Genomic DNA, 25,884 nt, shown 5'->3' with positions numbered 1-25,884 from the left:
CGACCCACAGCCGTTTCGGGACCCCCGAGGAGCTGAAGCGGCTCATCGACGTGGCGCACTCCCTGGGCATCGTGGTCCTGCTGGACGTGGTCCACAGCCACGCCTCCAGCAACACGGAGGACGGCCTCAACAGGTTCGACGGCACCGACGCCTGCTTCTTCCACGCCGACGCCCGCGGGGAGCACGCCCTCTGGGGCAGCCGGCTCTTCAACTATTCCAGGTGAGCGTTTACCTGCTGGCCCCTCCCACCGTACGGAACATCTACATCACCCATGCCTCCCTCCTTCACCCCCTGGCATTCGCCTTATAGTTCTGCCTGGTAACACAGTCATTGAACTCTATGTCATAAGGTCTACATAACACTGTTATAAGCATTTTATAACACCTGTTATAACAAGATATGACATTGTACTACATACTTTCACAAATGTTATAACACAATCATTGTGTTTATTGCTAAAATTTGGATTTTTTTGTCTTGTTTATATATATATATATATATATATATATATATATATATTATTTTTATAAATTGCAGCATATGTAATGAATACATTCTCACAGCATTAATTAAATGAATTTTATTCTATGTTCTAATGCGTTGTCATGGCTGGCTATAACAGGTGTTATATCATGCTTATAACCGCCTCATGTCAGCTTTATGGTATGTAGCTCAAGTGACATAAAAGCACTTCCTCATACAATGTGTAAAGTATACCTGGCCACTTTATAGGGTGATTTATCGTGAATGTCGAAATGGAGTTTATTTATCCCTAGTTTGTGATCAGGGAGTTGAAGGCCCTTATGATTGCAGTGTTATTACAGCAGAGTACAGAAGCCATGCACAAGCCTTATCAGGAGATGATTGACCACTGAATAGTTTAGCATTTGTTTGCATAAAAAGCCTGTTAATTCGGAGTGCTCAGGTTTGGTCCAATTTCAGAAATTTAATTACAGCATTAGATTGAATTAATGAGAGATGTTAGCAAATTAGCTGCTCGGCATTTATCATTACTCGTAATTTTGCATTTTACAATATATTATGTGGAGCAGTAGCAGTTTGTAGATTTGAAATTCAAATAACATTTTTTAAGGGTGTGTTGGGCTGTTATTATTCGCTTTGATTAATGGCATTATTACAGTTGCTTGAGTGATTTCGTGTGAGAGGGCCCGCCCCCCGCCCCCCACCTAGCCTGGAGCCCAGCGGTCCTGTTTCGAGTCGCGGCCCCTCTCCGAGCGCGAGCCCCACCCCACCCCGAACGCTGGCTCTCGCCACCTGCGGCTTTTTCCCCCGGCTGAGAACTTTCTTCCACACCCAAAAAATAAATAAATAAATGAATAGAATAAAATAAAGTAACGTAAAAAAAACACACGAGGAGAAACCGTGGTGTCAGAATGCCAAATAATGAGGCTTACAGAGACAGGAGGAGGGGGGGGGCTTGGCTGTCATCTTGCCAAGGGAATGTGTGTGCGTGTGTGTGTATGTGTGTGCATGTGTGTGTGCGTGTGTGTGTGGGTGGGTGGGTGGTTGGTGGGGGGATTGTGTGCCACGATAGCCAAGCCCCCCCCCCCCTCCTCCCCCAATCTCAACCCTTGACAGGCACGCTTTGTGTCTGATTTGCATTGCCACTCCCATTCCCATACCCGCAGCCCCCTAATGAGATTTCACAGCGCCATTGCTGTTCTGTTGTGGCAGCGGTTATAGCTGTAGTTTATTTATTTATTATTATCTTTTATTTTTTGGTTTTTTATTTGCTAATCTTGTTTCTGTCCTTATTAGTTGGAACTCTTTTTGTCCTCGTTGCTGGTTTGTTTGTTTCTTCTGTTATTGTTGTTGACGCTGTCTGTGGTTTTTTGCTGCTGTTATTTTTGCTGTCTTCATTTTGCTGGAAGTGCAGGATAATTCTTGCTAAGCTGAGGTTGAGCTCTTTCTTGCCCATTTTGGTCGCTGGTTGTGTTTTCTAGTAGCTCGAATAATATGTATTATGGCCATTACCCAAGGTGGTCTACTGTATAAATCCACTTCTTATACTGTATAAGAGAGACAAGGCTTTCAAACGAAGTGATATTATCGCTCACCAAGTTTGAACCGTTTTCCTTTTTTTTTTTTCTTTAGACGCTGTCAAAGAATGCCGTCAGTGTTCTCTGTCATCCGCCACATCCGTTCGCGCCACATCGCACTGTTTTCAGAACAGCTTGGGCTCATTTTAGGAAGTGGGACACCTTTAACTTTTAATTGGGTGTGAATTTGCTTGCCGTGTGATGAAATTGCAACCTTGTGATTGACATCTTGACTCCGCCCTGAGCCGGTGACGTAGCTGTATGTCTTTGCTCTCTCTCTCTCTCTCTCTCTCTCTCTCTCTCTCTCTCTCTCTCTCTCTCTCTCTCAGCTCTAACAAGCTCTCAGAGACCTTAGGGAAACCCTTAGGGATTTGGGTGTAACTGAGGCTCGGCCTGTCGCGTAACAGGACAGACGCGACCGTAATCGAACTACGCAGAAGGTCCTGAGCAAACGAGCGCACGGCGGCGTTACTCTCCGCAGAGTGAAAGGCTATCGCCATTTCAACGCCCGCCGCGCCCTTTCCTTCCTTCCCTCGTTCGTTCTGCCGTCCGTTCAATTTCCTGTTCCTCGTTTAAAGTTTTCCTTGCTGTGCCTCTTCCGCTGTTCTCCTGCCGCGGTAGCGTCCGACGCTAACAAGAGCCGGTTTGGCCCTCTCCTGACGCATCGATTATTTTTACCCTCCGCCCGCTGGTCTCTGGCGCCGCTGCCGCTAACGAGCGAGCGCGCCTCGTTTGCAGGGTTTGTCCCTCTGTCGCCGCGTTCGGGGAGGGAGGGAGGGAGGGAGGGAGAGAGAGAGAGAGAGATATATATATAGAGACAGAGAGAGAGAGAGAGAGAGAGAGAGAGAGAGAGAGAGAGAGAGAGAGAGAGAGAGAGAGGAGGAGAGAGGGAGAGAGGGAGAGAGAGGAGAGAGAGAGAGAGGAGAGAGAGAGAGAGAGAGAGAGAGAGGAAGAGAGAGAGAGAGAGAGAGAAGCCGCGGGGTTTAAGGCTCTGTTTAAGGGGCCGTGGAGTTGCTGGGGGGGGGGGGCGGTGTTTCTAGGGGGTTCTGGGAAAAAGGACTTGAGATGTAGGAGGCCTTAATGGGGCCACTACTGAGTGGGATGCTGGGAATGAATAAATAAATAAATAAATAACAGAAGCTTTATTGCATGAATCCTCCATTTAAAAAGAAAGAATGCTTCTCTCGTGTGCTTGTTCTCTGAAGCCAGTGTTTGTTGCAGTGCATTGTGGGAGGCCAGCTGTCCTCTACGGAAACCATGTTGTTCGGTGACTGAAATTGCTGTATTGTAACATGCACTTGGTCTGATGGTAGGGATGGAGCAGAAGGACAAATCCTTTTTAAACAACTTATCAAGTACGCACAATACAATATAATATTCCAATTTATATTGCCTTATTGTAATGAAATGTTAAATTGTCATTTAATACCCAGGCTGCCTTAGAAATGGCCCTTTGGCTCAGTGTGAAATAAAGCAGAATTTGAATGTGAGAGTGTGTGTGAGAGAGAGAACTGTGTGTGGCAGATCAGTTAAAGGGAACAGGAGAAATCCACGACATCTAACATTCTGAAGACAAAAGAGGGAAAGTTTTTCCCACCACTGCTGCTTGTCAGTATTGGACAAATAAAAGTCTGATTCTGGGATTCCTCACGGTAGCAAAGGAGAACAGTCTCATTTCAAAATTTGCACAAGGTCTGCAAAAAAAAAATAAATAAAATAAAATAAATCATTTAATACTGAAACTTACTTCATTAGACTTATGAAGTCTAATGTCTTGTTTCTTCTGAATGGACACCTAAAGTGTTTTAAAAGTTAATGCTTTGATTTTCAAAGCTCAGCCCGGCTCTTATTAACTTATTTACCGCAAACTTTCCCGTTGCCGTGGAGCTTTAATCGTTATTGACGGTGGCGTGAGGCTCGCGGCGCCGGCTGCGTCCGCTAATGCGTCCAGATGTGAAACGGACCCCCGTCGGACGGTCCCGGCGGCTGACCCCTGCGTTCGGCTCGGCCGCGGAAAATCCGATCTGACGGGACGCGCGCACGCGGCGTGTTTTAATTCGCCGGGGATAAGGCGCTTAAGAGAATGAGATAAGCAGAAAGAGGCGGGGGGGGGGGGGGGGGGGGGGAAATCTGACAGGACGGCTCAAAGAAACGGCCCTTCGGTGGCCCTTCTCCGCTCCCCCCGTCTGTTGTTGTGGATGAAGCGTTTCGCCGAAAAAGTTTTGCTGTCTCGTTTCTGAATTCGTTTCATGCCTGTCCGGGAAACAAACTCTTCTGAGGGGTAATTAACGCTGTGCCATGTTGTCTTGTGCGCTAAGAGTAATGTAATCACCACTTTTAAGTAAATTGTATGGGCTTTTTTGCCTCTCATTTATTTGACAGGGACAACGTACAATTTTTAACATAAATTTCAGCAATAGCAATTTGATGCATTGTACCAGATATAGCTAAGAACTCATTTTCATCTGCAGTCCCTGGGCAGGTGTACAACAATTAAACAGTCAGGACAATCACAGTATACACACACAGTATCTTTACATAAGTCAATAAAGTTGTAAATTCAAACAGCTCCTAAGTTGGACCTGCTACTTTCGCCCCTCAATGCTTTGCTACACGGAGATATTTTCGCAGCTGTTTTGCAGTACCGTTTTTTTATTTATTTATAAAAGCTCTTTGAAAATAGGCCTGTATAAATCGATTACACGCAGCCCTGGTAAAAGGATGCCTTTTTGCGAGAGAAAATAAATCCGCGCAGTGCAGGAATCAAACACCGCTATAGGGCAGGTTTCACTGCCGAACAAAAGAAACGATAAGAAACGATAAGCGTAGCTTTCCTCCCCTTTCCTCATTGGCCACCCGATCGCTTTATCTGTAATCGTCTCCCGTGAATGCGTACGGGGTTGTATTTTTATTCCCGTCTATGGATTTTCAATATGAAATGGAACTTGGTTTGTTCTGGGGTGGGGGGGGGGGGAATAAGTGCATACGAATTACCCTGCAAACGATGCAGGCAGCCATTATCTCTAAATGATGGTTTGCAGGCTGCGAGCAGCTCAGGGCTTTTGGCAGCGAGCGGCTTGGGGCCGGTTTGATTTTAATTGCCCGCCCGTAATGAGAGGGTCCGAGCGTGGTGCCACTCCGTACGGTTTCGAAGCCAACAAAGGAAATGTCCAGAAGATTATTTGTTTATTTATATATGTATTTATTTATTTGTTTATTTTGCTGAAGGCTTATCTCGGCTGTTCGGCTCTCCCTGGCCCTCGCAGGGCATTGTGGGAGAGCATCTGTGGAACGTTGACCCGTCGCCCTGGCTTGTGCTCAGAAAAGGGACTTCCCGCCATTTTGTGAGCCAGGTGCAATCGCGGAACCCGACGAACAATCCGGAATTAATAACTGTGAGCTCCCGGCTGCCGGTCGCCTGGCGAAAAAAGTCCAGGAGGCGTGAGTGAGGCGGGAAAGCCGCCCGTCCGAAAACTCTTTCTCCCGCGGCCTCTTTTCCCCCGGCCGCAGTGTGTCAGTCTGAGTCGCTCGGTCACCGCGGTAACATTAATCCTAGCTCCAGGACGCGTCGTGGATTTCGGCGTCCGCTGCGACTGAAACTGCACGGAGCGCGCTGTCCGGACGTTGTCCTTGTGCGGGAGGACCCCCCCCCCCCGTCTGTCGTTCCGCTAATTTATTTCTCGCCGCCGTCCGTCTCCGTCTGTCAGAAAAGGGCCCTCAGACTGCAGCTCTTACGCCTCATTGATATCATTGGCTGGCTGTCTGCATGAGGCCGATGTCTTTGCCTCAGCTACTGTGGCTGTGTGCTGTGTGCATTATCAGAACAGCTATGTGTGTGTCCCAAAATATAGGAGGTTAACACCCTCATGATCTTTCTAAATGTGCTATGGGTATATGTAGTCAGTTCTTTCGTAAAATGCTGTTCTTAATTATTAACCCTGTCCCGCAAGTTTTTCAAATTTTTTTATCAAATGTGGTCTACCACTTGTTTCGGCGCACGGTTTTAGATGATGGCTTGAATGAGATTGGCATCAAATTTGTGCTTCTGGTTTGATGTACTGTGTGGTGATGGTTTTGTGTATGTGTGTGTTTGTGTGTGTTTGTGTGTGTGCGTGTGTGTGCGTGTGTGTGTGTGTGCGTGTGCGTGCAGTTGTTTCCTGTGATCTCATTCATTCACATGAATTAATAAACCTTATGCTAAATTCTTTATGTGTGGATCCACTTAAAGCTGATGGAATTAGAAACGCACCATCAGACAGTAGCCATAGCTTTTTATTTCTCTTAGTGTGGCTGCGTGTGTGTGTGTGTGTGGTGTGTGTGTGTGCATGCATACGTGTGTATGTGTGTGTGCGCGTGTGTGTGTAACCCGCGTTCTCGGCAGAACAACGCAGCAGTCACTGAGCATTCATCCGTGGTTCAGACCGCACGCTCTGAAGGGAAAAGGGAACGCCGCTCGGAAACGTGTCTCGTGAGCAGGAGAACGAATCCCGGGTCCATAATGGCTCGGTCGTTAGCGAGAGCGCCGTCGGCTAGCGCGGGCTAGCTGGATTCTGCTAGCCGGGCGCGCGTTCGCTTAGCGCTGCGTTATCGACTCCTTTCCCCCCCCCCGCTCGCGTGTTTGTTTGCGCGATTTGTTATTTATGAAATGTCATGAAGGAGGATTAGCGAGTCTGTAGCGCCGAGCCCGTTAGCGACGCCGTTTGCGGTCCAGCGGATCTGACTTTAACCGGGTTTTAATTGAGTCCCGGGTGGGTCCCGCGCCTGACGAGGAGGCGGAGGCCGAGGAAGCCCTCCGCGTTAAAAATAAACACGCCATCGAAGCGAACGCGTTCCTGCGTCATGGGTTACGGTATGTGACTGAGCGTGTGGTGAGTGTTGTGTATGTATGTGTGTGTGTGTGTGTGTGTGGGTGTGTGGGTGGGGGTTTCAGGTTTGTGTGTGCACGTGTGCGTCTGTGTGTGTGTGCGTGTATATATGACGTGTGTTGAAGTGTTGTGTGTGTGTGTGCGTGTGCATGCTTGTGTGTATGCATGATGTGTGTTGAAGTGCTGTGTGTGTGTGTGTGTGAGTGAGAGAAAAATAAATATAGAGAGAGAGAGGGTGAGAGAGAAAGACAGAGATTTAGAGAGTGAGACAGATATGTCGAGTGAGAGACACAGATAATTTCAGAGAGAAAGATACAAAGATACAAAATGTCAGAACAAGCAGCAGGTTTCCCTTCATTACTAAACCAGCATACCCACCATCTGCAGCCTGAAGTCTCTCCTCCAGCTGCATACCAATTCACCGACTGCTGTCCCACCACGCTGCCTCAGAACTGCTATGAAAACAGGAGCTCGTGTATGCTAACTAACCTGCATTCACCGGGAATAGTTTGCTCACTGAGTTTAGCACAAGCGGTGTGAGTATCTCCATTAGGCCAGAGTGAGTGGATGGATAGCTGTGGCTATTATGTGCTTAAGCAAAGTCTGTAATGCATTTCAGCCCGTGTCACCTTCAGCCCAGGGTCTTTGAATGCGTCCCAGCCCATGTTCACTGAGTCAACCCCAGCCAGCGAGCATACAGAGGCCCGCGGGTGGCCCACCGTCAGTCCGCCCAAGTTTACAAATCGGCACACCGGCGGCAAGCTGGTGGACCGTTAAGCTGAGACGCATCACGTGATCTACTGTCGCAAACAATGCTGAGCAGTCACGAGAGTCCGAGCTAGGCGGGGCTCTGGGATTCGAGGTGGTAAATGGTAAATGGTAAATGGACTGCATTTATATAGCGCTTTTATCCAAAGCGCTTTACAATTGATGCCTCTCATTCGCCAGAGCAGTTAGGGGTTAGGGGTTCGGTGTTTTGCTCAAGGACACTTCGACATGCCCAGGGCAGGGTTTGAACCGGCAACCCTCCGACTGCCAGACAATCGGTCTTACCTCCTGAGCTATGTCGAGGTGGTCCTTCAGCCCTTTTCCGATGGCCGCTCGGCGGGTGATGGCCGCTGCGCCGGGCTGCCTGACTACAAGCCCCAGAATTCTCCCTGGCAGACACACAGCACGGCCAATCCGGTCCGAGCTAGGAAACGCACTGTTCCATCAAAGGCTTCCGCGCAGCTCTTTCCCCTCCCCGCGAAAGACCACTGACTTTGACACTTACTTGAACGCCCACCCCCCCCCCCCCAAATCAAACCGGGAGTCCAGCTGTGACATGATTCCCTAATAACACATCACACTTTCCGCTCCAGGGCTTCCTTTCATCTGTTACTCATGTAAAAGAAACCAAACCACTTTTTAAAAAATGTGAGATATTTCTTTATAAAGAATGGCACTGGAAACGGCTTTGCAAATTTTTTTTTTCAATCACAATTAACATACTGGACAAATTCTGAACGGGCCTGTGTTTCCAGCCATGCTGAAAATTGGAACTTTTTTTTTTTTTTTTTGGAGAGAGGGGGAAGATTTGGGGAAGGAGGAACGAGGTATAAAACAGTGGTATCCCACTCGGCACCTGACACGGGTAGAACCAATCAAAGGACTTCATCAAGCAAGGATAGCACCACTGATTGGCTGTCATTTTTGCGCACATGTGCATTACACCCGTGTGCGTGAGGTAAAATACACGGTTCTTGGTGACGGGTAAATCATTTCCCGACGGGGCTGGCCATTTTGTTACTCTTCTCTTCCAACACGGTCGTCTTCGTTGCGTTCTCGCCAGCTGTGGCACTTGTAATTTTCCGTTGCCTTCATCATTATCCCTGTACTCTTCCCCCTTTTATTCTTCTTCGTCTTCGTCTTTGTCTTCTTCGCGGAGGGGGACGTATCCTCTGCTGCTCTCCCCTCCCCCCACCCCCTTGTATTAATCTTTACAGCTGAGCTATGAGCGCGTTTTTTTTTTTCTCTTCGTTTTTTTTTTTTTCAAAGCGTTGTTGTTTTCAGTTTTTCCCCTCCCTCCCTTATTACTCCCGGAGTAGCTGTCATCCTCCTTCCCATCGGGGGGGGGGGGCGGGGGGGGGGGTAGAGTAGCCTTCCAAACTGACCCCTCTCTTAATTAAGTCGCTTTATTAGGCTTCATCACGCCGTTCCGCAGACAGTGACACTAAACCAATTGACGAGAGGCCGGCAGCAGACGGCAGTTAATTGGAAACCGCCGATGCCGTTTTTTGTTTTTTTTTTTTCATCGCCGTCGGAAAAAAACGCGGCAGCCCGTGCGCCGCGGGGCTCGGCACGACGCTGTCGGGCGTCTGAGGAGAGCGCCAGGGGGAACGCTTCGCCCCCGTCCAAAAGAAATGTTTTCGATTTCGGGTTGGGCCGGTCCCCTCAGGCAGGGCCCTTCAAGGAGGGACATCTTTACTTCACACCCCTGTTAACGGAGCTGGGGGGGGGGGGGTGTTTCATTGCAGGCTTCCATTTTCCTGTCTTGACACCCTCCCCAAACCCTCTCACCCCCACCCCCCCTACACTTTAATCCGCGGCTGCTGAGTGCGTGGAAATCAAAGTCGCCGGTCTCGAACCCATCTCGGACCTCTCACCTTCGCTCGTTTGCATTTTGCAATTAGTGTCCTTCAGAGAGGCGGTGTCAAGCCCAGCGGCTGGCTCCGGGATACTGCCTACGGTCACAAAATCGCCGACCCGGCCGAATCCCCCCGGGTCCCACTCCGCTGGGTCCCGGGACGTCCCCGCCCACCCCCCCACCCCCGCCGTAAGGGCATCGCTGCCCCTGTGTGATTATCTCCGAAAATAAACAGGGAATAATCGATACTTACGTGTTTTTTTTTTTTTCTTGTGTGTGTGTTTCTGTCCAGCATGCAGTCCCGCTTGCGCTTGTGCGTATCCCATCATGCAGTTGGGGCGCGTGCGCTAAACGGAGGGAGGAGGCGTGGCCTCGTCCGCCTTTTCGCGACGGCGCTGACCCGAGCGGGTTTGCGGCCGCAGAACGGAGCTTTCCGATTGGCGTTGCCGTGGATGCCGTTAATTGAATGTTTTCTCATTCCGATACCCGCGCTTTCCTAAGCCGGTGACAGCGAGTCCTCCCGCGCGCGCGGTAAGTGGAGAGCTGGGCTTGCGGCCTCTGAGCCCGCTCAATCCCCTTCATACGAGCCCGAAGCTAATGAGCGCGGCGCGGCGTTAGCGTCCGCCTCCGAAAAAAACAGCCCCACCCCCCCGTAGCTTAGCGCCACAGCTAAAAATGAGTTTGAGTCTGTTTGGCCCCTCGATGAGACTACGAGACTGCGATACTCCCATCTCCGGTCCTGGCGGTTTGTACAAATTAAGAAGCGCAGTTTTTTTTTTTAAGAAAATATTTATGCGCTGGCAGAGGGAAAAGCCCTCGGGGCGGCTCAAACTTTTTTTATTTTCTGGGGCCGGGAGGATCCTCAACGGGGTGGTGTGTGTGCGCGATGCCAGCGGTGTGTGCGCGCGGTGCCAGCGGTGTGTGTGCGCGCGGTGCCAGCGGTGTGTGTGCGCGCGACGCCAGCGGCAGATCTGATCAGGAGGTGTTTTTTAATCAGCGGGCTTTTGATATTAGCGGTCGGCAGCCCGTCGGGCCGCTCTTAATTGCTCCGCAGATTCTAAACGGCTTCAGGTGAATCGCGTCTCCCTCTCCCCCATACCGCCCCCCATAATCTCTAACCTGCTTGGCTTTCATGTGGGAAAAAAAAGTTGTGTAAGTCTTCTCTCTGGATAAGATCGTCCGCTTTAAAGATCGTCTGTTAAAAGCGTGCCCACGTTCACGCCCCTTTTACCGCCACCAGAGCCGCCGCCGTCGTCAAAGTCTTCACTGGCCGCTTCGAAGTGGAGGGAGGACAGTGGAGAGGTGGCGAAAATTAATCCAGCGAGAGGCGAGCTTTTCCCGCCAAAGGGTAGCCCCTCGGCCCCAATGCGCCACGCGGCCAGAGCCGCCATCTTGGTATGGAACATTCCGGAACATCCTCCAGTCTCAGAGTGTTATCTGCATACGCCCTACACGTTCTGTCAGGACATTTCTTTATGGTTTATTTATTTATCTTTTTTTTTTTACTTGGGTTGATGTACTGTCTATTTGCATACGCGGTTTTACATATTTATGGTGTGGGGGTTCAAGGAGATGTCACACTCTGTATGCATGCAATTCGCCGATAGAAACGGTTGCCGTGACGGTGGGTTGTGATTCTGGAATGGCGGACGTTTAAGTAAAATGAGGTTTGAATTTATATACTGAGGGAAAGGAAATCTTGTTCGGGTGATTCTGACCACAGCTAATGCACCGAACACCAAAGAAAAAGAGTGACAAGTTCACTCTTAAGTCAAAGTTAAGGGCAAATGTTGATTGAATGCAGGTCATTCGTTCAGCTTTTAGCCTGTATGTATGTACAGACATCCAGATATATGACCTCTCTGATATAAACCTCCTTCCTTTAAGCCGAATGCATTACTAGCGATCTCAAGGACTGCATTACCACCATCGTGCTCTGAGGAATCTTTTCAAAGCACCTTTCGAACGACAGAAAGGAGATTCTAGCGACACAAAAGCACGCGGTGTGCTGCTTTGTTTTGGTTTTTTTTTTTTTTTTTATCTCGAGCTCGAGTTTGTTTTCTTGTTTTTCGTCAAATCAGTCAGGCTGAAGAAAAGCAACACGGAGAAATTAATTGCGACCTTTTGAGAAATATTGAAAACGAAAAGCGAGGAAAATGCTGCTTCATTTCTTTTCCATAAACAGCGGTGGCTGTTATCTACTTCTGGAAAATCCAATCTGCGCCATATACACGAGTTTGCTTGAGTAATACAGAAAAACAATTAAGCAAAAACATCAAAGCGGGGGAATCTATTAATGCATATGCTGTTTATACACTAGATAAAGAACATTTTGATCTGCTTAAATGTACTGTTGGCTGAACCCATTTGCAATGGGAAGTCTGACAACAATGAAGAACATATTGTGCTTGGAACTGCGTGAGTGAGTGGGTGGGTGGAAGAGTGAGTGAGTGAGTGACTGATTGACTGAGTGAGTGACTGAGTGACTGAGTAGGTATGATGTATGAGTGAATGAGTCAGAGAGTCAGTGAGTGAGTGACTGACTGAGTGAGTAGGTATGATGTATGAGTGAATGAGTCAGAGAGTCAGTGAGTGAGTGACTAGGTGTGGTGAGTGAGTCACATCGTTTGTTTGTTGTTGTTTTTCTTTTCTGAACGACGGCGCTCGGGGGCTAATGCGCCGGTTCGGTCTTATCGGAAATCATCTCTCTCTCCCCGGCCATTATCGTATTCATGAGGACGGGACGGGACGGGGACGGGACGGGTGGGGTCACGGCCCCTTCTGTTCCCGTTCGGAGGGCGGAAGCGGACCCTAATCCGTTTGTCGAGTGGACCGCGCGAGCGGCGAAACCTTTGGAGCTTATCGTGTCTGAGCAGGCCCGCCCACGGGCTGTACGGTGATGTCATAAGCTCCCTCGCGCTCTTATTTAGGAAACTGCAATCCGGGTCCCCACACTAGACACCCCCTCAACCCCCATTTATTTTATTTCTTTTCTTTTTCATCATTTATCTATTTGTTTATTTGAGCGTCTTGAAACGTCCTGGTTGAGAGTCTACTGACATGCAGTTACTGTGGCACTTGATACTCTGTTGACGGTTTGTTTATCATCTACCGGTGAACTATCCAAATGAAGTGTTATCTGATTTATTTATTTTTTGGCTGTAGTGGGGAGCTTCGTGGTGTAAACCCGCGTAAATTTATAACCGAACGGGAGAGGGAGTCGCGTGGAAAGAGAGTCCGCGCGGTGCTTGTCAGGCTTCATTTCTTGGTTGGGGAACTTTTCACCCGTAATATGTTTTAAATTACACGGCCGCCGCTGCACAGGCAGTGCTGTGTGACTCCACATTACGCGCGCAGTTTTTAACTCACCGGGAGAAATGTCAACCGTACATGTGACCGGCGGTGGAAAGCGGAGTGCGCCGTGCGAGCCGTTCTCCCTGAATACCAATGCGAAAGGAGTGACGCTCTTCTCTGAAACAGAAGCTTCAAAGCATGGTAATTAAGCGGATTTTTTTTTTTGCACCGGCTCTAATTCCCCAGGGTAATTTTCGTTATTTGTCTTGAAAAATGAGCGGGAGGACCGGAACGTTCGGGATTCGGGTCCGACCTCGTTCGTTAATTACGGTCCCGGGAGAGAAGCAGTCGGGAAACGACCAGAACGGTTTTCGATCTCGTTAAGCCGTGTACGCGACAGATGCGGGCCTGACAAAGCAGTTTGACCCTTGACCTCGCTTGCTGGCGTCGTTGTACTAGCATCCAGGTTTTTATTCCCCGCTTCGTTCCCTAATGCATCTGCCAAATTCCCACTAACCTGCTCTAAAAGTTTCTTCTATTGGCTTTGCGTAACATTTGCCAGAGCCTAGCGCCGCTAGCTCAAGTGTTTTGTTTTTCGCGGGAAAGAATATTGGTCTTCCTCCATCTAGCACCTGTGAGTCCTCACCTTTGTGAGAAACTACAGGAGCTTCTGCTCATTGTAAAGATGGGGGATCCCATATAAAATGTGGGGAACCCATATGCGTCTAGGCACTGTAATGTAACAACCGCAGTTAAGTATAAGTGACTAGTGATTATTTCTCCTTTTGCAATTTCTCAAGGAACAAAAATCTGCGTTGTCCACACACTTCAGAAGACAAGACAGTCTCAACTTGTCTTGCGTTTTGAGATGGCTTGGCTCCGGACACCTGCAGTAGGGTCTCTTTAACCCCCTTTGAATATTTTTTTTTTTTTTTTAAGTCTTGTTTTTTCACCATTGAATTCAAAGAGCTCTCAGGTGCAAAAGGTACTTTATTCCATCAGATTGTGACTGAAGGGTTAGTATCTGTTCAAACATGCATTTTTCAGATCAAAAAACCCCTCCATGAACTCAGTTTTAGTCCACAGGGGAGACTGTCGCACTGGGTGGGGAATCTGCACAGGTGACACGGTGCAAAAGTTTAAACTGTCAAGCCTCTCATAGCTCTGATGATGAGATTCAGCACTGCACAGTCCAGTCGGAAGTCAGAAACTGACAACGCATCACAAAATGTCGTTCGTTATTTTAACAAAACATTCTATTTTTCACCTTACTGGGGTGTTTAGCTTGAACAATAGGTCGCCATCTACTCTGATGACCCCAAATAACGCGTAAGTCTGAATAAATGCATTTAAAAAAAAATGTTTGCATGTTTCAATGTTGTGGATATTTTAGCAGCTGTAGCCAAGTTAATCGAGGGAACGCTGTTTGCAGAAGAGTGCTTGCCTTGTTTTGGTAATGGACAGCATGTAGCGTTGCTTTGCTGGAGCGTTCCCTAGCGTACCGGCTAACGTTGTTGTTGTTGTTTTGCCTTCGGCGAATTTTTGTTTTTTCTCACCCAGCGGAGCTGCTCCGTTTCCCTGGTCGCCGTTTGCCCCATGAGCGAGTGCCGTTTTGGCGGATCTCTGGGTCAACAGCCCCCTCACTGCAAGGGCTGCATCAGCTCTGTGGTCGAAAATGCGCCCACCCCCCCACCCCTCCCCTCCAACCCCCCACCAACTCTCCCGCCCTACTTCTTGTGGTTCTTTGTAACCTCCTAAATTACCCGCTGGAGGCTGGAGGCAGCAACTCTGTTTGTTGCCACACATCACAACGCATGGTAACAACAGCTCACGGGTTTCCATGGTAACCCGACGCCACGACGCCAGTGTAGGTGATGGGGGTTAGGGGGGCTGGGGAGGTGTGGAGGATCACCCCTGCAGGGGGTGGTGGGGGGGGGGGGGGTGGAGGTCTTAAGCACTCTTGCCCTTTTTGAAGTAAACACCCTGGGGCATGCTGGGACATGGGGAGAAGCCTCATGGAAAATTGAGGGTTTTTTGAGTGTTCTCTCGCTGTCCCCTTATTGGCATTGAGGGGACGGGCTTTCTCCACTGCCTGTTTTTCCGGCTGGGCTGCAGTCGGACCAGTCGCTCCCCCAATCTGCCCGCCAGACACGTCTTTTCCGGTCTTTTCCGCGGGAAGCGAAGCCCGCCTCTCGATCTCCCGCCCGTGGAGCCGGTTGCCTGCGCGGGATCCGACCGGCCCGTGTTTGGCTACGCCGCGCGACCGAGCGAATCTGTCTCACGCTTGGTCTTAATCCCTCTCCCGATTGTTCCCCCCGTTCATTTCCCTACTTCCGCCGTTTGGACACACGTTTGAAAGAAAGCAGATGACTCTTTACAGAGATTATCGTGCCGTAAGCATTAAACTGGATTTCAGCCTATCTTGGATTAGCCCATTAAAGCAAGACAGACGGGAGCCCACTGTAAGATAAAAAGATTTATGGCATCAAACTCATTGTTTACAGTGTAAGTAAGAAGTGGAATAGCGGGAAGCTCAATTTATCAAACTTTCACTGAAATGACACTAAATGCACACACTGGGATAAAAATTATAATAAATTATATCTCAGGTGCAAAAACATTGTGTATCGACCACATACGTGTAATACCGTTTCATTGGTAAATCAGAATTATGCTACGGCATTAGCTTTCATTAGCTTTTGCACCGTTCCTAACACCCCATCCCCAAAATTTGCCTGGTGTTCCGAAGTGGCTTTTTTGATAGAAAAATAACGTGTCGTTTTGTTGCGGCCTCTTGAGAACGCCCCGTGACGGCAGGAAGTGATTTCATCAGAGGTTGAGCGACGGGAGCCCAAAATTCGGCTGAGGAGGAAAAAGAGGAAGCTGTCACTCTTCCGGCTCTCACTCTGGAGCAAAAACACCCGACGTGCACGTCTTCATTAGATTAACTGTCTCTGTGCAGCGTGTAGAATCTTTAAAGACAGGAGCGTTCCGCGTCTGGGAATACCGTAATGCACTTTTCTTCCACTCTGCGGACTGGAATCTTCTGCAAATTTAATCATTTTTTAAAAAAAATCAAGAGTAAGATATGGTCATAGTTTCTTTTTTTTTTTCATTTTGCTAGAATATTTTGGAAATTAGTCTGAATTACATTTGTGGATCCTTTTCAAAGGAAGCACTGTTCAATATGCGCACGCAAGGTGGTATAAACAATTTAGAGTTTTAACAGTTAAAGGAATGCATCCCTTTTCTGATAAAAATGACATTAAAAACTGTAATATCTCAGATAATGAACAGTTTCACCATGTGCAGAGTCTGTTGACGTTTCGGAATTAGCCTAGCTGTATGTCACATGGTCTTACTGTCTAAAGAAAACAGTGCTACCCAGCCTTCCAGCGATCCACTGGTTCGGTCCCAGGAAGGTGTTCACACGCGATGCGTTGAGGATACCTAAATTCGGCGAGCACCCCGAGCGACTTCCTGTCCCGAGGAATCGTGCGTACGCGCTGCGAGGCCCGGAATTAAATTCCGTGCCTACGTACGGCTGATAAACGATCCACAGGCAGCCGGTGCGGGGGGGTGGGTGGGGGTGGGGGCGGAGGTGGGGGGGGGGGCAGATTAATGGTGCCACTAAGCCCCGCTCTTAAAGCTTGAAGCCTGGGAAGGTCCTCTCAGGTCTCCAGTCAAGGTCGGCCCATCCAGAGAGAAAGGCTTCGGGCTCGACCTTCCCTCCGCACGCAGAAGCGGGGCGGGTGCGGTTGACTGATGGTTAACGCATTAACGCGGACACTTTAATCATTTCGCTCCTCCGACTTAACGCGGAGGGTTCTGATAGGTTAACAACCGTCCAATCGCAGAGAGGGGAGCCGTGGCTTTTACACCTAATAGACACATCTACCGGATTGAGTTTTAAGCTCACCTCTTCTGATTCTAAATCCTGAACAGCTAAATCAGCCACAGTGCTGAATTTTGCTGTTATTCAGCACTTAATCGTGTGTGATTTTGTAGCTAACCCTCCTTTGCTTGTTTTTTTGTGGCTGGTTTTGTTGCTAATATTCAGGTGCAAAACCCAGAAGGCCCTGTGGCTCTTTCACTCTATTGATTTAAAAAAAACTGTAGGATATGTAGTTTTTAAGTATATTTTTTTCTCTTAAACGATCAGGTTAAGCAGTATATTGCTTTGTTACTGTAACTCGCCTCACCTGGTTTCTCAGATCTGAATTGGTTGCTGATTTTGAGGACTAAAAAAACATCCACCTGGTGGTTCTGCAAGAGCAAGTTTGCTCTAGACCAGTGGTCCCCAAACCTCTCCTTGGGAACTCCCAGCCCGATCCAGGTATTTGATGTGTTTCGGCTCAAGCACACCTGATGCTACTAATCAAGCCCTTGATTTGTTATATTAGGTTTGTTTGAGGTGGAACACATCGAGTACCTGGATCCGACTGGGGGTCCCTGAGAAGAGGTTTTGTTGGTCCACTGCTGTAGACCAGCGGTGTCCAATCATGTGCCACGGAGGGCCGACAGTTTGCAGGGTTTTATTTCCAACCAATCGCTGCACCTGCTGCTTTCACTAATTAGTTCCCTCCTCTCTGGCTGAAGGTGTGTTAATTAGTGAAATCAGCGGTTGGTTGTAAATTGAACCTGCATTCGCTCGAGCCCCATGGCGTACGATTGGACGGCACCGATTTTGGCAGTCGATTGTGCAAAATGACAAGGCTAGACTGGCTGAATGGCCTGTTCGCAGAATCAGTTTTTCATATATTTATATTGGTCTCTAAGTCTAAGTCTTAGGTTGGCATCTGCCATAAAAAGACAAAAACAAATCCTATATATCCTTACTCTTCCAACAGGAGTTTTCTCCCACAGTACCTGTGTTTTTTCACTTGTATCGTTATCTTGATGTTATACAGCAGGTCTATCAATACTTGTCGTCGTGCCTCATTCTAGTTTGACTTGTCATAACTTTCTGACCTAGCCTATGCTAACTGTGTGAACTGGACTTAATGTGTTCATATCGGCCCTGTGTTCTGTCGTTGTTCCAATGACCTCCGATACGCACTCATTGTTCGCCGCTTTGGATAAAATCGTCTGCTGAATAAATGTAACGTAGTGATGATGCAGGAATCTCCTGGGCCTTCCCAGCCCTGCTGTGAGCTCCAGAACAAGCCTATGTCTGCCCTGCCTGGATTATACATGGGTTTGCAGGTGACCTTTGCAGTCCCACCGTTGCTTAGAGGCACCGCTTTATAGCGCTCCAGGTGAAGGTCGAGGGAAAATGGCGGCGCCCTGTCGATCGGGTGGTGGAAGCGGCAGCGCGGTCTCTCGGGTTGGCTCCCCCGCGGCGCGTCTGTTTATCGAGCGCGCGGTCCGGAGCTCGGGTTCCGCGGCCTTCCTCCGGCCCGGCGGTCTGCGGGGAAAAACAAGAGAGCGCGGGGAAATGGAGACGGAGAGAGAAGAAGAGAGAGGGATGGGGAAGGGAGGGAAGGAGAGGGAGAGAGAGAGAAAGGGGGGGGAGAGACAGGGAGAGGATGGGAGAGAGAGAGAGAGAGAGAGAAAGAAAGAGAGAATGTCAGTATAATGTCTGAAACCGTATTTCTCTTCGCGTAAGGAAGGCAACGAACTGGAAAAAAGAAAATATTCCCAATGTCAAGCGGCGGTGAAATTCGGAAGCCGTGGGAGGGAAGGTCGGAGTCGCGGGCGGAACGCTCGTGCGACGGCAGTAAGGGAGGCGGCTCCTCCCCCTAATGCTCCGCACCGCTGGCCCCCCCTCGGGTGGGACGCTGCCCCCTGGAGGAGCGGGCGTGTTACTGCCATCTGCGCTTCATCAACGCATCGCGTGTGTGTTAATGCGAGGGGTGTGAACGCGTGACCACCCCCCCCCGGTTAAACAGGGAGTCGAGTTTCCTGCCAGGCGCCCGGCTGAGAATTACAGATCAGCCGAGTGCTTGTTACCCCTCCTCCGTCTGCCTCAGCTCTGCCGCACTTGCATGTGAATCTCCCCTGGATCCCCTCTATCCAGGGTTTTTGGTTCTCTTCTCTTCAATTCTCTCTCTCTTTCTCTTTCTCTCTCACTGTGTTTGTCTGTCTCTCTTGCTTTCTCTCTTTTTCTGTCTGTCTGTTTCCCTCCCACCCTCCAATTTCCTGTTTGCTTTATGTCATGAGTGTAGCTTATTATCGCCCCCTGATGGAAGGAATGGGTACTGCATCTGAATGTTGGACCATACCGGAAACCAGTGAGCGTGATGGACTTTAGTAGACAGGCTAACCTCTCCATCTGTCCATCTCCCTCTCTCTCTCTCCCTCCCTCTCTTCTCTCTCTCTCTCTCCCTCCTTCCAGCTGGGAGGTGAAGCGCTTCCTTTTGTCCAACCTACGCTGGTGGATGGAGGAGTACCGCTTCGACGGCTTCCGGTTCGACGGCATCACCTCCATGCTCTACCACCACCACGGCATCGGTAAGCCGTTAGCGAAAAACCCGCTGGTCCCAGATCAGTCGCGGCCCGGCGCTCTCCGAGACCTCTGCGACTGATCTTGGATCAGCGCAGCGTGCTCCATCGCCTGCATCTGTCTTCCCCTGTGTGCGACATTGTCAGGACCCCCGAAAACCGTGTAGACTTCCTTCTGTCCGGCGCTCTCGCTGTGCAACACTCACGGTGGAGTGATGGATGTCCTTCTGTTCGGAAACGAAACACTGACGGCTCAAACGCATTAACGCTTATTGAAGGGAAGCACTTTTTTCCACAGATTGATTGGTGAATACTGATTTTTTCAGACCGTACGTGTTTTCACGCTGAACATCCTCTCCTGCTATCAGTTGTCACAGAATGCTAAACTCTTTGTGTGTGTGCTCCTGTCTTAGTCTTGAATGTCTGATTAAGACATTCAGGGTCTGAAAATGAGTTTTTTTTCCCAGATTAATATGTAAAAATGCATCCTTGCCATTATAAGTGGATTGATTATGCATAGCCTCTAGGTTAAATAAAAGGATAAATAAACTGAAATTGCTGCGTAACCCAAATGTAGTTGCCTATCAAAGAAGACCTTGGGAATTTCTGCAAATAAAAAAACCTTTCTTCGTCTGGTTCGGCACTTCCTGTCAGTCTGAACTATTAGCCTGTTTGCTGCATGTGTTAAGGGACGTTAAAGTGTTCAGTTCTGGAACGTTCCGTCCTTTACCTTCTCCCACAGGTGAGACCTTCACGGGGAAGCTCTGCGAGTACTTTGGCATGCAGGTGGACGAGGACTGCCTGGTGCACCTGATGGTGACAAACCACCTCCTGCACACCCTTTACCCGGATTGCATCACAATCGCAGAGGTGAGAGCCGATTGGACAGCATGCCTTTCTAGGGGGTGGAGCTAACCTCATTGGCCTGCATTTAGGATATATATATATATATCACCTGTATTCTGACTTGTATAAAATAATTTTGTTTTTATTTTAGCAAGTGTTGCTTTTCTGGTCTCTTTCTTGAGTTCATCGGGAGAAGAAGTTTTTGTGCAAAAGAATTTGTGCAGGTGTTTACGTGGTTACGCTTTCACCTGTCAGCCTGTTTAGCCTGGTATAAATCACCTTTATGTTAACCGCTTTTTATTTACATCTCGGCTCAACTGTATTAAAGTTCCCAGCTTCATAATTCAAGCTGATTTTTTTCTGAAGGAAATCATTTTGCCGGGTCTCAGTCACAGCTGGTTGCTTGTGTTTCATTTTGAATGTTGATAACTTAAAGTGGTTAAAACCGTTTTTCTAAGAGGATTGTCTGCACTTCCAGTCTGATTAGCTGCAAAATGCATTAGCAGCTACACTTATCTCCCAGTTATTAGTCATTTGGTGTGTGGAAACAGGTTCTGGTTTAATTAATGGGGTGGTGGGTTGACATAAACTCATCTATAAGAGATTCAAATAGCTACCAGATGTATGGTAGGCTGTGTTTCTTTGTATTGTATTGGTTATTATTGTTGATGAATACAGTAACCTCTTGTAAATGTGAAAAAAAAATGCTCATTTTGCTAAATAAATATATAAATTAAGTTGTATTTATTACAGTGGCATTTGGAAGCAGGTCACTTCACACGTTTTTCAACTACCAAAAGAAAAACAGAAGGGATATTTCAGCAATTATCTGAGCTGTGAATAAAGCTGAAAATAATAATAAAAATAATTGTTTCTATTTTGTTTCAAATGACCAATTATCTTAGTCTACACTCATATGGTAAGTACTCTCTCTCTCTCTCTCTTTCTCTGCCCCCCCTCCCCACACACACGCACGTTAGATGCCGTAAACATTCCATTAACAGTAAGACACACAAAAAAAGCCTGTGTGTTTTTTTTTTTAGATCAAAATAAACAGCCTGGTAGCAAGGCCCTAGTCCATTTAGATTTACTACCAATGTATCAAAACAGGGCTAGGGGGAGAATTAAAGGGAGCAGGCTGCAAGGAGGAGCTTAGAGGAGGGGGAAAAACCTTGAAGGTCAAATCCCCTTAGGCGGAAAAGGCCCGGGCTTTCCCAAGGTCTACTTGGTGAGCGAGTAGGAGCGTAATTTCTGATACCATCAATAAATTACTCGCTCGATGCTAGTCACATACTTGTTCTGAGCGTGACGTGGTGGGCGACTTAATCAGTCTGGCTTCAAAGACCCGCCACTCTGCCCCTGCTGTTGTTCTGACAGTCCCTGTGGCGGTCCGTCCCACAGACGAGACCTACCTGTCCTCTGCCCCGATGCACCTGGATCTTATCAGCCACCTGGCCCTCTGGTCGACAGACTCTGCCTCGGGCACTGCCCTCGACTCCCACCTCCCGTTACCCGTGTGGATGTTCTTGCCAGTTGGCTCGGAGAGCTGGTTTCTGGCATTGTCTTTTGAAGGGAGTTCCACAGGGATCCTTGTTAGGTCCCTTCTCCCTTTTCTGGAGCTGTTTCTTTTGATGGCTTCGCTTACCGTTTTTGTGCTAATGATACTAATGATTTTTCCCCATTTTGTGACAGAATCTCATTGCACTTTTGACCATCCCTTAACGAGGGATCACACGCACCCTGGTAAACTTGGAATTTTTTGATCAGTGATGTTAAATGATAAAATTGCCAAAATGTCCTAGAAAAGAAATTTGTTGTCCTGGAAAATAATGATATAGGCTAAAACCAAAACCGGTGACGGTCTGTGATCACAGTCTGCCCACCCAGTCCGCAATTTAAATCTGCTCCCCACACCCACCCTCCCACCCTCAAATGCACACAATCCACCCATCCCCTATACCTATATAATACAGGCGTATATTAAATCTCCTGGAAAATAATGTGTTGAAAACAGTGGAAACCCTGCTTAATGATGTCCCAAACTGGATGACTAATCAGTGTGTGAAATTCAGTCTCGTCAAAACTTTGTTTTTTCAGTGTGGTTGAGGTACTCTTCCTCCCAGAAAAATCTTCACTCATTTGGGATTTTGCCTTTATCCTAAATAACAAAAACAGTGTCTGGATATCCAGCCGCCTGCGTACCTGTGGTCTCTGTTCTTCACTCGCATTTATAGTACTCTATCAGTGACTTGGCGCTGTGTTTTTCTTCTTTCAATTTTTTATTCATTTCATTTTTTACAAACTTTTTGATCCAGTCCCGAGTCTAGTCCTTCCTACTCTTCCTGCCTGGCTTGTTAGGAACTACACGCTGGCCTCCCATGCGCCTTTAAACCTGTCCTGCTTACCCGGAATGCCGCCCAAACTTGTCGGCAACCGACCGGAATGTTCGTGCCTCGCCTCCGCTCGTCTCTTTCCCGCGGCTGCTTTGGATTCGCGGCGTTTGCGTTTGTTCTGAGAGCTGCTTCAGTCTTCCGCCGATCCCGTCTTTTCCAACCCCTGGAAGACTTCTCCAAGTTGGGCTGACAGAACTTTTGTCAAGTGCTTTGGTCCCTGGTCCGTAACGGACTTGAAATTCCACGTCTTCGCACTACGCTTAACTCGCGCGAACAATCTTGTCAGATTCCGACTCGGTTGGCGGGTTCTGTTATTGCACTTAAATGCATTCCGCTAAGTTGGGGAGAGACAATAATGTAGCACTGTCCCAGTTTTGCTAGGCCTCATTGAAATTCTGCAAGTCTGTGAGTATCAGTGAAGTTTTTAAAGTGCTGTTATATCACCTTAATCAAATCTGTTAGTATGCCACTTGTTTTTGAGAATGTTAATTTTAGCCTTATTTAGCTTCATTACTATCTAATTCAACAATCTATAACTGTTCTGGATAAACACATTTTGGTAAGTCTAAGCATGAACGCCAACTAATTTACATATATGTGTTTTTTTTTAGGTTAATGATAAAAAATAAATGAGATGACTCACCATTTTGTATTCGTAAGTACAGATCCTAGCAAGCCCCCAACCCGAAGTAACACAGGAACACTCTGGAGAAATCTGCGGAACAACTTTTCCCTCAACAGGAACAGTGATGTCTCCATTTTTTTTTTCAAAATGGAGATCTCATTTGATCTTCCTTTGTACGCTTACTGAGATCGTTAAATGCTCTGGGAGATGGGAATAGGGCAGTGATTTGAATTGAATTGAGGTGATAATTAGGTAATTACTACCTGAAGGGTAGAAGGGAGACCGGGAGCAACGTTGGTCTTCAAAGCGCCCATAGCAACAAGCCTCGCTGCCCCCCCCCCCCCCACCCACACACACACCTCCCCCCCCAGTACAGCGGCTGGTCCTGAGTTGGGCTCATCTCCTTAACACATTCCGCGCAATCGATAAGCGCTCATCAATACCGCCCGAAGCCAGGGTTAATGAAAGCAGTAATTACACAATTTTTTTCCCCGTTATTGTCCGAATCGGCACGATCTGCTCCACCTGTCTGCGTAATTAATTAATTACGATCCTGGAAACTCTTTTTTTTTTTCTCTTTTTTTCGCGGTAGACGGGAGAAGGCCGTCGTCAGTCCGTTTGTTCGCGGGACAAAGCTCGGGCTCTCTCTCCTGAAGGTTCTCGGGATCGGGCGACGGTTATAACGGAGGGGTGCGTTTGTGTTTGTGCGAGAGAGAGAGAGAGATGGTGAAAGGCAAAGGGAGAGAGAAAAAGAGAGCGAGAGCAACTGGGAGAGCGAGAAAAGAGCGGGAAAGAGAGAGAGGGGGTGGTGGTGGTGGGGGGGGGGGGGGTCAGAAACAAGTAAACAGAGAGGTCTGTGCTCGCCACTCACACATTGTGTTGTTTAGCGGGCCAAACGGCGGGATCACTAAAGCACGTCTCAGAGGAGATCTGAGAGTGCTCTCTTCCTCCGGAGTTCAAACCACACAGATGCGCTCCTGTCAGCTTAATTCCCCCAAACCGTCCCCCCGGGGGGTTCCTCGGAGCCGCCAGTCTGCGGGAGCACGGAGACGGGGCGGCCAATCGCAAACCGAAACCACATTACAAGGTTATACAGGAACTGACCTCAAATTGAAAGGCAGACGCCTTTTTTTTTTTTTTTTTACCCACAACTTTTCCCGACAGGTTCATGTCCAGCATGAGTGAAACCGCATGATCAGATTGTGACATCACAATACGGAACGCACTTCTAATGGTTGTGCTGACCCTTAACCTTCAGTTAAACATTTATTTCCACGTAATTAAACCAGCGTGATTTTTAGACTTTTAAGTGTTTTCTTTCTCTCCAGATTGTTTCTGATGGGGTCTAAAATAAGATGGCATTCCCATTGCAATAATTTTGAAACAAATAAAATGAACATATTGAGCATGAAAAAAGGAGCCAAATTAATGTCATTAATCAATATGTTTCCTCATTCAGACAAGCTGAATGACTGTGTACTTTTCAAGGATGGGATTTATGGGGTTTATTTACAAGGGCAAGTGGGCAAATTTAACCTTTGGGGCTCATCTGATGTTGACAGATCATGCACAAATGAGCACTTTTGGTCAGTTGTCGTAGCAACCCATAGAGTGACAGCAGTCTGCTTAACCCTGCCCCCCCCTCCCCCCCCCCCCCTTTCCACAGGACGTTTCGGGGATGCCGGGACTGTGCCGGGCAATCACCGAGGGAGGGTGTGGCTTTGACTACCGCCTGGCCATGGCCATACCGGACAAGTGGATCCAGGTGAGACTGCAGCCCCGTGCCGCGTTCCCACAACGCACCCGTTCTTTTTGGCCATTTTAACACGTTTGCAGTTCCCGACTTTACCAAAGAAAAACATCTTTTATGTTTCAGAGGGCCAAAACTCAAGCCCCGTTTTGTGTTAAACGGCTGCGTTTTTGGGTTCGGACGGGTGCCACTTGCTGCGCTCTGTCAGCGCAAATTGATTCTCAGACATGAAATAGAAGGCTATTTCAAGTAGCTACAATTATGTACGGGGTAGAGCAGAGTGTGGCTATTGAATATTGCAATGCGGGTTAGATATCACTGCAAGATACCCATTCACCCTGTTGTATTGAATCCATCTCCTTTTTTTGGAAAAATAAAATAAAAAATAAAAAAAGCTATGCCGCTGTGAAATATTTTGCCGGATTCCTCAGTTAGTCAATTCGACGGCCTTTTCTGACAGGGGAATGAATTGCTTCAGAAGGGTCCTTTGTAGGGACTACGGCACGATCGCACGTAAATATATATTCCTTTCCTTGTCTGCTTTGATCTAGGCCAGGCGCGCATTCTCGCCATATTTTTATTTTACTTATTTATTTTGTTTTATTTTATTTATTTTTTTCGAATGGCACAAAGGATATGAATTGCATTTCCTGTCTTGTAATCCCGGCGCGGGGGGGGATCTCTCACCTGCGCACAGATAGCGTCGTACCCCCCCCCCCCCCGCCCCCGTTTCGTTCGCGTTTGAAGTTCGCGATAATGCGCTCGGCGGGAAAGCAGCCGCTAGCGCGCCGCGGCCGTACCGCCGTCCCTCTCTCTTCAAATACGAAAAAAAAACAGGGGGGGGAGGGGGTCAGCGACTCGCTGTTTTACAACGGGGGAGAGAAAGGGATATCAGTCCTCCGCTGAGTCGTCTCTCCGCAGGGAGATTAGCATCAGGTCTCTGAGACGCGCTCTCAGAAGGAACATCCGAGCGGCTCGGG

The 25,884-nt window shown here is 48.2% G+C and overlaps 1 protein-coding gene across 1 annotated transcript in view; it reads left to right on the top strand.

Annotated features, from left to right (window-relative positions):
• LOC135264030 (1,4-alpha-glucan-branching enzyme-like) overlaps window positions 1-25,884 on the top strand; it is a 151,559-nt gene that overhangs the window by 58,213 nt on the left and 67,462 nt on the right. The window contains exons 7-10 of the mRNA XM_064352604.1: window positions 11-220; window positions 19,184-19,299; window positions 20,033-20,160; window positions 24,821-24,919. Of these exons, the coding sequence (XP_064208674.1) occupies window positions 11-220; window positions 19,184-19,299; window positions 20,033-20,160; window positions 24,821-24,919 (553 nt within the window). The remainder of the gene's footprint in view (window positions 1-10; window positions 221-19,183; window positions 19,300-20,032; window positions 20,161-24,820; window positions 24,920-25,884) is intronic.

Source organism: Anguilla rostrata, chromosome 9 (genome assembly GCF_018555375.3).
Source record: "Anguilla rostrata isolate EN2019 chromosome 9, ASM1855537v3, whole genome shotgun sequence".
Classification (NCBI taxonomy): Eukaryota; Metazoa; Chordata; class Actinopteri; order Anguilliformes; family Anguillidae; genus Anguilla; species Anguilla rostrata.
The sequence above is the reverse complement of the archived record's forward strand: the minus strand, read 5'-3'. Positions and strand labels throughout refer to the sequence as shown.